Genomic DNA, 13277 nt, shown 5'->3' on the forward strand with positions numbered 1-13277 from the left:
ATACAGTACCACCAAGTTTTCTCTCAGACTTCAGACTCAGCTGTAAGCTTGCTTGGGTCCAGAGGAGACTGGGGAAAGCTGGTAGCTGGGCTGACCCACACCAAAAGGTGATTTCCTGACACTACCCCAGAGGCATTGCCAACCCTCTGATTACCATTTCTAAAGCTGAGGAATAAGGCTGAGGCTGCTGAGATTGTGGTTCTGACATAGGCTACGTCCACATTAGCCTGGATAATTTTGAAAACGCTGGTTTCGCTTAAAAACAATAGGCGTCCACACCAGGCATTCTTAAAAATACATCTGTCCACGTTAAAATGGCCAATCTCCTCCTACCGCACATGTACAGGACACATCTACCAAAAACAAGCGATATGTTTGGTGTCGAATCTTGCTATGAAAGACTTGGTGCGCGTTTGTTCAGTTAGACGAGAAAAACTTAAATGACAGGCAGCTGTTGGCTCTCGCACAGGAGGACTTAAAAGTTAAAAAAACAAATACTGGAGCGTATGGAGGCAACCAACAGGGAGTTCACGGACAGTATGACCTGGCTGATGACAAACATTGAAAAACTGACGAACTCTGTTGCATTAATAAAGCACCTTGTTAAATGTATAAAACATGTCTGCATTAGTATTATCTTGCATTTCCATACAATGTTACATTAGGCTGTTACACATCTATTGTCAGAGAAGTACTTGCATAAATAGGTAAACCACCTTCATACGAGCAAGGACAGAAAACAAGGCAAAGTGAGTATACTTATTTACGCAGTAAGTTATGGGTCAAAGTACTTGGTGAGTACATTTCTAACTCTTCTGGCTTCAGTCTCGTTGCTGTCTGTTCTGAAATTGTTAGGTTGCATTCAAGAAAATAATGAAATGGCGTGCTGCCATCACCATCTGTTCCAGCACGTCATGACAGCGTTTTCAGATTTCTCCGGTTACCCCGTCCACACTGCTCCGGCCAAGCAGCGTTTTCAAAATTACACACCCTGGAGAGCGTTTCTGAAAAGCTCCGTTTTTGGAGGAGGAAAATGTCATTTCAGTGTGGATGGAGGGTAAAAATGAAGAGAAGAAGCTTCGGTTACAGGTTTATCCGGTGTTTGTGGACATGGCCTTAGTTGCTCTTTTAAGTTTGTAGGGATGGTGTTGGAGACAGAAAAGGGAATTAGAGGTCAGGTTAGGGTTTTGAGACAGGAATTTTTTTTCTTTAGTGACACAGCACGAAGCGGGCCCTATGAATCATGCCTCCCTGGCAACCCAGCAGAAACTCAATTAAACCTAGCCTAATCACGGGACATATTTCAATAACCAATTACACACCCGTTATGTCTTTGGAGTGAGAGAGGAAACTGGAGAACCTTGAAAAAGTCCATGCATTCCACGGGAAGGATGTACAGAAACTCCTTACCGAACGGCATTAGAAGTGAACGTTAAGCTCTGGAACATCCCAAGCTGTAATAGTGTGCGCTAACCAGTACACCGCTGTGGGGCCTGTGAAGAAAGTCAGGCCTTGACCCTCCATTCAAAGTCCAATGACATGGATGGGTGATGAAAGAAATCTACAGTTCAGGCCTCTGCTTCACACCAAGGACATCAATATGGTCAAGTGACAAAGGACATTCATGCAGTTGGGCTGTCCCAGTCAGTGTGTCCCAGGATTGGATGTCCATATGAACAGGGCGCACGAGGGTCGATCAATCGGTACACCAGTTAGAGCCTGACGTTGGTGGTCCTATCATTCACCATTTCAGGGTCAATACCAAAGACTGGAGCCCAGTCAATCAGAAATTTAGAAGGCCAAGCCGATGGCTGAAGCCTGGAGACTTAATGCCCAGTTGCTCAAACTGGAGTTGGAGGACAGTCCACATGTGTGGAAGTGGGTGGGAGGGAGGAAAGAGACTTGTTTTGTTGCTTGTTGTGTTCCGTGTTGCTCTGCTGAGAATTGTGGGGCATGCTATGTTGGCACCGGAATGTGTGGTGACACTTGTGGGTTTCCCCCAGCACATCCCTATGTTATGTTGGTTGCTCATGTAAATGACACATTTTACTATATGTTTCGATGTATGTGATAAGTAAATCGGAATCTAATTCAGCAGAGAAATCTCATACTTGGGAATATACTTGTGATATAGTTGCAATCTGGTTTACTCCTTCATCTATAGAAAATGCAGGTGGTGGGGTTTGGTGGGGGGGGGGGGGGGAGAGGTGGAGGAAGATGCATGAGAAAAAAAGCAGGATGTGAGTACTGTTCCTTCACTGTAATGCAAATTCAACAGCTGAGAACTACCAGGTCCAAAAACAACTTTTTCTGGGCTGAGGATTGTGGTGGAACATGCCAATGACTACACAAAAACTTAACTTTGTTGTAGTAATGCTCTCAAACACTCCTTACACTTTTCCCTCCATTACAAGATTAACTGAGACACAACCACAGCGGGCCTGAGCTGGAGAAAACACCAACATCCAGGCAAAAACTTGCAGAAAAGGGGATATCCGAGTTTATCAGTACATCTTCAGGGATTAATCATGTTTTTGTTACAATAATATGTTACTGATAACTTACCAGCATAGCTTCAGTACTTTTGTCAGGCATGGTCTGAATAAATTGTTCAGAGTTTTCACTCTACACTCTTCAAGAACTTTTGCTCAGCTCAGTCACTGCTGCCCTCTGCCTCCTTCTTGCTGTGACTGTATTGAGCTTCCCTTTCACTCTGTTACATGCCCATCCAGGAATCTTGAATACTCTGAAATGATATTTGACACAATCCAGATCATGACACTTGTATCAGATTCTAAATCAGATGATTTAATTGCAATAATGATCTGATTAATACACACTTGATTAATTGCATTTTTATTTTGTACATTTATAATGAACTGAATTCCTCCAAAATTCATTATTTCACATTCAATGCTTTTTTAAAAATTATTTCCTTGTGAACAGTCAACAACCTGAAGTATAGTATATTTCAAATCAACTATATTCAGAGAGTCATAGAGTACTAGAGCACAGAAACTGGCCACCTGTCTACACCATGTCAAACTGTTATTCTGCCTCGTCACATCTGGACCATAGGCCTCCATTCCCCTCCATCCATTTCCTTATTGAAACAAATCTTAGATGTTGAAATCTAGCTTGTGTCCATCACTTCTGCTGGCAGCTCAGTCCACACTTGGACCACCCTCTAAGTGAAGATGTTTTCCCTCAGGCTCCTCTTAAATATTTCACCTTAACCTATGACCCCGAGTTCTAGTCTCACCCAACTTCAGCAGAAAAGCTTGCTTGCATTTACCCTATTTTTGCCCCTTTTTATTTTGTATACCTCTTGCAAATCTCCCCTGATCCTTCTGTACTCCCGGGAATAAAGTCTTAACCTATTCCACCTGCCCTGTAATTCAGGTCCTTGAGTCCCAGCAAACCTTGTAAATTTTCTCCTTCAATCTTATTAATATCTTTCTTGTATTTAGGTGAACTGCGCCATAGATGGCCGAGGGTTGGGCTTGGGGCTAGCAACCCTATCCCGTAAAAATCCAGCGCCACGGAAATGCCAACATAAATTTCAAAGACCTCATCCCGGGGAGAGGAAGGATATACCAAGAAGTTGGGCTGCACCTAGGGACTTGAAAGTCTGGCCCAGGTCAGAAGACTCTTGCCAGTAGGGGTGATGGGGCTTAGGTATGCAAGGTAGATGACCAAAATTGCACACATTGTCCAAATTAGGCCTCACCAACATCTTATACAACTCCTGTACTCAATAATTTGATTTATGAAGGCCAATGGCTGTAAGCTCTCCTTATGACCCTGTGATACCACTTCCAAGAAATTATTGATCTGTATTCCCAGATCCAACCGCCATTTTTCAGCCCATTTTTCCAAATGATCCAGAACCTACTGCAAGACTTGATAGCCTTCCTCACCGTCCACTTTGCACCTGTGGCTAAGAAAATTTTAAATACCTCTGGCAGGGCCCCTGTAATTTCTTCACTCGCCTCCCACAAGGTCCAGGGGCCAGCTTGTCAGGCTCTGGGGCCTACAGTCCATGGCTTTATTACAGTTTTCCCTCAGTTCTATAGATGGTTTCCCCAAGTAAATACTGATGCACAAAATCTATTTAAGACCTCAATCTCTCTCAACTCTACGATTCTCTCTCCTGAGATACAATACATTCTTGAACTAATGAAATCCCTTACATTTTAATTGTGAAGGGCTCACACACCTGATTGTGTGAGCCCTTCACAAGAAAGCTAATGGCATGCTGGCCTTTATAACAAGGGGAATTGAGTATAGGAGTAAAGAGATCCTTCTGCAGCTGTACAGGGCGCTGGTGAGACCCCACCTGCAGTATTGTGTGCAGTTTTGGTCTCCAAATTTGAGGAAGGACATTCTTGCTATTGAGGGAGTGCAGCGTAGGTTCACAAGGTTAATTCCCAGAATGGCAGTACTGTCATGTAGTGAAAGATTGGAGCAACTGGGTTTGTATACACTGGAATTTAGAAGGATGAGAGGGAATCTGATTGAAGCATATAAGATTATTAAGGGATTAGATATGCTGGAGGCAGGAAGCATGTTCCTGCTGATGGGTGAGTCCAGAACTAGAGGCCACAGTTTAAGAATAAGGGGTAGGCCATTTAGAACAGAGATGCGGAAAGACTTTTTCACCCAGAGAGTGGTGGATATGTGGAATGCTCTGCCCCAGAAGGTAGTGGAGGCCAAGTCTCTGGATGCTTTCAAGGGAGAGTTAGATAGAGCTCTTATAGATAGCAGGATCAAGGGATATGGGGAGAGGGCAGGAATGGGTACTGATTGTGTATCATCAGCCATGATCACCATGAATGGCGGTGCTGGCTAGAAGGGCTGAATGGCCTACTCCTGCACCTACTGTATTATGTACACAACCAACACACGTCTGAACAGTTATTTTTTCTTTTTCCTCTATGGTGAAGCAGTGATTCCCTGTTTCTCCCTCTACAGTGGCTGTACAAGACATAAACTAACTTCTGTACGGGGTTGAAGTTAATTGTTTTAACTGTGGGCTTGCATTTTATATAATTGAATGATGTATTTATTTCCTACCTGAGATGTATGTAAATGAATGTTTTACATGATATGTATGATGCATACAGTCAGAATATCAAATGCATCAATATTCCTTATAAATTGATCATGAGGACAAAGCAATGCAAAACAAGCTGAAAAAGTCTCAGAGTCTATTGATAACTACAAATCAACAGTGTCAGTGGCCCGAGTGGAAGATTCTCAGAAAAGACATCTGCATTGCAAGCTTTGTTGCATGTGAAAGCCTTTTAGTTCACATACTGATTGCATGGATTTTTAAAAAGTATACCAAATAAAAGATTGAAATTTATAACAACAGGCCTAAACAAAAAATATTGTAGAACAAGTAAGCCATTTAACAAACATGTTGCGAAACATACATTAGCAAATCTATTAAAGTAACTGAAGATGTTTTATTTAGCAAAGCAGCACAAAACAAAACAGGACCATTTCTAGATTGTGGAGTAGAACAAGGAATCAAAAATTAGTCAGGTTGTCACCAAGTATGTTGTCTCATTGAAGGACTTGTTTCAGCATAGCAACTTTATCACCTTAGAAGAATACTGCTTGACAATTTTGACCATGCTTTAAATCAATGAGGTAATTCAATTAAAGTTAATAAACACAAAAACTTATAGGATTCATAGTCAAAATTATGATAGTGTCGAAATTGTCCAAGAATTTTTTTCCAAGGGTAGGTTTTAGTTATTTATACTAATTGATTGACATTGATAGGCAAGCCTTGCCTCAAACAATTGAAACTAGCTTACAAAGGGGTCTTGAATGTGAATGTTCCAAAACCATACCTAGGCTTGATAAATGGGAAGGGATATCAGATTGTCCATGTACGCCTACACCAGTATTACAGATTACAAAGCTCATATTGTCCTTTAGCCAGATGCAAAACCACTCTACAATAAGCTTTTACCTGTTCCAATGTATTTAAGATCTAGTGAAGGAAATGTTAGACAAATTGAAGCAAAATGAAGTTCTCGTGAAGATAAGCTAGAGTGGCTTGCCAACTCTTTTCATAGTAAATCAGAAAACACTGTTCAACAACTTCGCAATCATAAGGTGACATTCACTCAAACAGATGATGAACATACATTGAGACTTGTATGTGACACTTTCAATTATGGATTATTTAACAGATAATAGTTTAAAAATTGATGAAAAGTGAAGAAAATCATGTTCAATTTGAGAAGCAGGTATGTGTAATTGATTTTGGAAAGAAAAAAAGTTTCATTTCCCACTGAGTAGACTTTTTTATTGGTCACACATCATTAGCATTTAATCACAATCCTGTTGGCAGTACTACTATCAAGAATGCAAAACTGGAACACACTTGTGCCACAAAGTGATTCAATATAGGAGCTTGAAATGTTGCCAAATCTGAATTCATATGGAGGTTCTCTGAAAATAGTAGTGATTTTCCAGATATAGCAATGGAGATACCCAAGATATAAGAACAGCATTAGTCAAAAATGAATATATAAATAACATTTACAACTATGGATTGAATCAGGGAAATGTCTGGATGAACTGAAGAACAAGATTGTGTTAAATGGGGACACAAACCTCTCATACAAGCATGCTTCAGAAGACAAACTTCGGAAGAGATTCACACTGAACTTTATCATGAGAAGAAAAGAAATTGATAAGTTTTGTTTGTTAATCAAGATTAGAAATGATTTTAAAGAGCTAATAAAATCTGCAGAACCAAGCCAACGTAAACACCGTCTGATTCACTGATGTAGCAAGATGCATAGACAAAGTCATAGAAACAGAAAACCTACAGCACAATACAAGCCCTTTGGCCCACAAAACTGTGCCAAACGTGTCCTTACCTTAGAAATTGCCTAGGGTTACCCATAGCCCTCTAGTTTTCTAAGCTCCATGTGCCTATCCAGAAGTCTTTTAAAAGACCCTATCGTTTCCGCCTCCACCACCATCACCGGCAGCCCATTCCACACTCTCACCACTCTGTGTAAAAAAATGTACCTGCCATCTCCTCTGTACCTATTCCCAAGCACCTTAAAACTGTGCCGTCTCGTGCTAGACATTTCAGCCCTGGAAAAAAGCCTCTGACTATCCACACAATCAATAAATCACATCATCTTGTTTATCAGATCACCTCTCATCCTCCATCACTGCAAGGAGAAAAGGATGAGTTCTCTCAACCTATTCTCATAAGGCATGGCCCCCATTCCAGGCAACATCCTTGTAAATCTCCTCTGCACCCTTTCTATAGTTTCCATATCCTTCCTGTAGTGAGGCGACCAGAACTGAGCACAGTACTCGAAGTGGCGTCTGACCAGGGTCTTATATAGCTGCAAAATTACCTCTCGGCTCTTAAACTCAATCCCATGATTGATGAAGGCCAATGCACCTTATGCTTTCTGAACCACAGAGTCAACCTGCGCAGCAGCTTTGAGTGTCCTATGGACTCGGATCCCAAGATCCCTCTGATCCTTCACACTGCCAAGAGTCTTACCATTAATACTATATTCTGCCATCATATTTGACCTACCAAAATGAACCACCTCACACCTGCCTGAGTTGAACTCCATCTGCCACTTCTCAGCCCAGTTTTGCAACCTATCAATGTCCCGCTGTAACCTCTGACAGCCCTCCACACTATCCACAACACCTCCAACCTTTGTGTCATCAGCAAATTTACTAACCCATCCCTTCACTTCCTCATCCAGGTAATTTATAAAAATCACGAAAAGTATTGAATACTGAAGCAAAGTACTCATTAAGTACCTTTGCTGTCTCCTCCAGTTCCATACACTCTTTTCCACTGTCACACTTGATTGGTCCTATTCTTTCAAGTCTTATCCTCTTGCTCTTCCCATACCTGTAGAATGCCTTGGGGTTTTCTTTAATCCTGTCCGCCAAGGCCTTCTCATGGCTCCTCTGTCTCTCCTAACTTCTTTCCTAAGCTCTTTCCTGCTAGCCTTATAATCTTCTAGATCTCTATCATTACCTACTTTTTGGAACCTTTCATAAGCTCTTCTTTTCTTCTTGACTAAATTTACAACAGCCCTTGTGCACCACGAATCTTGTATCGTACCATCCTTTCCATGTCTCATTGGAACGTACCTACTCAGAACCCCACGCAAATATCCCATGAACATTCACCACATTTCTTCAGTACATTTCCCCAAGAACATTTGTTTCCAATTTATGCTTCCAAGTTCCTGCCTGATAGCCTCATAGTTCCCCTTACACTATTTAAACTTTTCCCTAACTTGTCTGTTCCTATCCCCCTCCAATGCTATGATAAAGGAGATAGAAATGTGATCACTATCTCCAAAATGCACTCCTACTGAGAGATCTGTCACGTCACCAGGTTCATTTCCCAGTATCAGATCAAGTACAGTCTCACCTCTTGTAGGAGAATCTACATATTGCATCAAGAAACCTTCCTGAACACTCCTAACAAACTCCACTCATCTAAACCTCTTGCTCTAGGGACATGCCAATCAATATTTGGGAGATTAAAATCGCCCACCGCGACAACCCTGTTACTATTACACCTTTCCAGAATCTGTCTCCCTATCTGCTCCTCAATGTCCCTGTTACTATTAGGTGGTCTATAAAAAACACCCAGTAGAGTTATTGACCCCTTCCTGTTCCTAACTTCCACCCACAGAGAGTCCGTAGACAATACCTCCATGTCTTCCTCCTTTTCAGCAGCCGTGATACTATCTCTGATCAATAGTGCCACACCCCCACCTCTTCTGCCTCCCTCCCTGTCCTTTCTGAAACATCTAAGGCTGGGTGCTCAAATAAACCATTCCTGTCCCTGAGCCATCCAAGTCTCTGTAATGACCATAACATCATAGCTCCAAGTACTGATTCACGCTCTAAGCTCATCCGCTTTGTTCATAATACTCCTTGCATTAAAATTGACACATCTCAAACCATCAGTCTGAGTGCATCCCTTCTCTATCACCTGCCTATCCTCCCTCTCGCACTGTCTCCAAGCTTTCTCTATTTGTGAGCCAACTGCCTCTTCCTCCGTCTTTTCAGTTCGGTTCCCACCCCCCGGCAATCCTCTCCCCAATAGCCTTAGCAAACCTCCCTGCCAGGATAATGGTCCCCCTGGGTACAACCCGTCCTTTTTATACAGGTTACTCCTGTCCCAAAAGAGGTCCCAATGATCCAGAAACCTGAACCCCTGCCCCAAGTCCATGGAAGGGAGGCTGGTTTCCATGATGTGCTGAGCTGTGTCCACAACTCTCTGCAGTTTCTTGTAGTCTTGGTCAGAACAGTTGCAGTATCAAGCCATTATGCATGCAGATAGGATGCTTTCTGTAGTGTATTGATAAAAATTTATTATTGTTGACAGCATCATGCCAGATTTATTTAGCCTCCTGAGGAAGTAAAGCTTGTTGATCTTTCATGGCCATGGGATCTCTGTAGCTGTACCAGGACACACGATGTTCACCCCAGAAGCTGTCAACCTCAGCACCACTGTGTTTCCCAGGCGCATGTTATCCCTCTTCCTGAAGCTGATGGTCAGCTCTTCTGTTTGGCTGACATGAGAGAATGGGTGTTGTCACGACACCGTGTTACTATGCTTTTCATTTCCTTCTTGTACGTTATCACCTGCAAATTTGCAGATGGAGTTAAAGCAGAGATTAGCTGTGCAATCATGAGTTGTATAGGAATTAGAGTAGGAGCCTGCAGACGCAACCTTACGGGGCACCAGTGTTGAGAATAATCATAATTGTGGTGTTGCTGTCTATCCTTACTGATTATGGTCTGTTGATTCGGAAGCCAAGGATCCAGTTCCATGACGAGTCATTGACACCCAGGTCTTGGAGTTTGGTGATGAGTTTACTTGTAATTATGGTATTGAAGGAGGATCTCTTGTCAATAAACAATAGTTTATAGTTTTGTTTACATCTACTGGAGTACTTAACAAATCAAAGAACACAGACCTATTTCATCATTTTGTCCAGTATCAAGTGATGTGCTTGACAAGAATCTGAGAATTGGCAAAGAAGCAAGGAAGAAGTGTGTTACAAGATTCTCAGTTTAACAATGAGCTAAACTTTTAACACAATATTCCACCATTTACATTCCTGTTGTTACTAATACTTGGGTAAGTCAGAATATTTGGTTCAGTCAGGTCATGGAATGGTTACAGCATAGCAGGCCATTTGGCTCAGCACATCTGTGCAAGCTCTCAGAGTATCTATTACTTCATAGACTGCATTGCCTTCAAAATTTTCCTCCATCATTATTCTCCCTTGAAGCCTCAATGGAAGCTGCCTCCACAATCTGCCAGCTGTGCATTCCTGGTGCCGAACAAATTGCACTACAAAAGCTTTGCTTTATAACCCTCTTAATTCTCTTCCCTTTTTAAAAAATAACACGAGACCTCCAGTCCTCAACTCCTCCACTAAGGTGAATATCCTCACATATTCTGTCTGTGCAGGTTCCACAACATCTTATATGCAAAATCTCTCAGCCTCTCACTGCCAAAGGATCTATCTGTGTTATATTATAGCAAGCTTTCACGCCAGGAATTACTCTTGCAATTTACTTCTGGACCCACTCTCAATCTTTCACACCCTTGTGCTGATCAAAATTGCACGTGAGCATTTGAGAGTCGATCAGTGTTTTATAAACCATCAGCTGAATTTCTTCGCTTTGATACTTTATCTTGATAAACCTCAGAATTGCCAATGCCTTGTTTTCTCAACTTACCTTGCCGCTTTCTACGACTTGTGTACCCATATCCCCAGGTCCCTTTCCTCCTGCATCCCTTTTAGAATGGCACCCTCCATTCCATTTTGTTTCCCTTTATTCTTTCTACTGAAAGCCTTCACCTCACATCTGACCTTGGGTGCGCTCAGTGGGAGGTTTGTATAATCTCTCTGTGTTTCAGTTTCCTTCCACATCTCAAAGACACAAGTATTGTGAGAGACACGAGTGTTGTGAGATTAATTAATTGAGATACAGCACCGAATATGCCTTAAAAGCCCTGTTAGCCAAGCTGCACAGCAAATCCCCAATTAATCTGAGCCTAATCACAAGACAATTTACAATGACCAGTCAACTTACCAACTGGTACATCTTTGGACTGTGGGGGGAAACCGGAGCACCTAGAGGAACCCCACATGGTTACACGGGAATGTATAAACTCCTTACAGTGACGGGAATTGAACACAGGTTGGCTGTATTGTAAAGTGTTGTGCTAACCACTATGTTACCGTGTAGCCCCCAGTTATTCACTGTAAGTTGCTAATAATGTATAGGCGAGTGTATAATCTGGAGGAATTGATGAGAAAGCAGGGAAAATTAAACAAAGTATAAAGACGGAGGGGAGGGGGGTGTTGATGGACAGTTGTACTTGATGCACTGTAAAGCTGATCCCATGCCACATTTGGTTGTTATTTGGCTCCTGTCAAAAGCCTTCTCAAAGCCCATGTGCGTTACTGTTACCAACTGCTACACTGCTACCTTAAATTGGTTAAGACTTTTGCCCACTTGGATTTGCCTCAATGCAATTACCTCCAGGTGTTTATTAATCTTATCCTTTATTGATGTTTCAAATTGCTTTCTCGCTACCAAGGTTTAAGCTGACCTGCCAATAGTTGCTGGACTTATCCCTATAGTTCTTTTTCGAAGAAAAAAATTGCATTTGTTACTCTCCAGCCCTCAGATTCAATCCATTCACCAAGAATATTGGAAGATTTAAGGTCAATATTCCCATTGGTTTCCCTCATAAGTCTAATATGTATCTCACAGATTTCTTTAAATTTAAACTAAGTTTTCTATGCCTCCATGCTATCATATTTTAAACATGTCCAACATCTCAACCATCATCTCCTTCTCTACTATTTAAAAAAATCTTCCTTATGAAAACAGATGTAAAGTACTCATTAGGTACCTGAACAATGCCCTCGACACCTATGTTCAAGTGTTTATTTTTGTCCTCAGTGGGCCAAAATTCCACATGCCCCAACCTTTTTCTAGATTTATACCAAAAGAACTTTGATTCCATTTATTTTGGCAGCTACTATCTTTTCTTATGCCATCTTTGACTCTTATTTTAAGAGGCGTACAGGAATGAAATAGATCATCTGACTGAGTGGTGCCACAACAACAACGCACTCAATTATCAGTAAGACCAAGGAACTGGTAGTGGACTTCAGAAAGGGGAAGTTGGGAGAAAATCAACCAGTCAGTTAAAAGAATAAGCCATTTCCTTTCAGCGTCTCAGCAGATCTATCCTGGGACCAACATATTGATGTAATCTTGAAAAAGGCACATGAGCAGCTACATTTCATTAGGAATTTGAGGAAATGTTGCACACAAGTTTCTACAGATATAGAGTGGAGAGCATTCTGGTTGGGCACATCACCACCTGGTATGGAGGCTCCTATGCAGAAGATCAAATAAAACCTGCAGGGAGTTGCAGGCTAAGCCAGGTCCATCACGAACACTCATCTCCCAACAACTGAGGACATCTTCAATAGGCAGTGCCTCATGAAAGCAAAATCCATCTTGAGGTACCTTCACCATCCACAACATGCTCTCTTCTCATTACTACCATCAGGGAGGAGATAAGATGCCTGAAGATGCTCAAGCAATGTTTTTAGAATAGCTTCTTCACCCACCCCTCCCACCAACAGATTTAGTAACGTTCCAGGAATACTACCTTACCCTGCAATCCAACATTTTTCCTACGCAGCCTTATTTTGCTTTCTTTTCCACTATATCTTTTTCATCGACCAAGGAGTTGTGGATTTGTTTTTCTTCCTTTGCTTCTCAAGGGAATATGCTTAAACTCTACCTGAACCATTTTTTCCTGCAGGCCTGTCAACTTTGGTTTCCAATTTTCCTGAGCCAGTTCTAAGTTAATCTCACTGAAACTAGTCTCTCTCCAATTAAATCCTGATGGAAGAGTGGGAAAGAGGCAGTTGAGTTAGAAGCAAAGTTATACTCAAGTGCTGGAAAGAAGCAATTGAGACGCAAACATTTGTGTGGAGACACTAGAGACCGCAGTTGCCGTAATTTGGAGCTACAAGCAACCTGCTGGAGGAACTCACCATGTTAAGCAGCACCATTGGGAGGAAAGTGATCGATGTTCTGGGTCGAGGCACTGTATCAGGACCAAACATTAATGTGTTTTGACACCACCTGACAAATATGAAACTTGGATATGTTTTGCAAGAGTATAAAGAGCCAAGATCAAA

At 41.8% G+C, this 13277-nt stretch overlaps 1 protein-coding gene across 1 annotated transcript in view; it reads right to left on the reverse strand.

The window, feature by feature from the left end:
- slc6a9 (solute carrier family 6 member 9) overlaps positions 1–13277 on the reverse strand; it is a 259999-nt gene that overhangs the window by 224030 nt on the left and 22692 nt on the right. Inside the window, exon 2 of the mRNA XM_059984128.1 lies at positions 2566–2746. Coding sequence (XP_059840111.1) covers positions 2566–2595 — 30 coding nt within the window. The 5' untranslated portion in view covers positions 2596–2746. The remainder of the gene's footprint in view (positions 1–2565; positions 2747–13277) is intronic.

This window comes from Hypanus sabinus, chromosome 11, assembly GCF_030144855.1.
Source record: "Hypanus sabinus isolate sHypSab1 chromosome 11, sHypSab1.hap1, whole genome shotgun sequence".
NCBI classification, from domain to species: domain Eukaryota; kingdom Metazoa; phylum Chordata; class Chondrichthyes; order Myliobatiformes; family Dasyatidae; genus Hypanus; species Hypanus sabinus.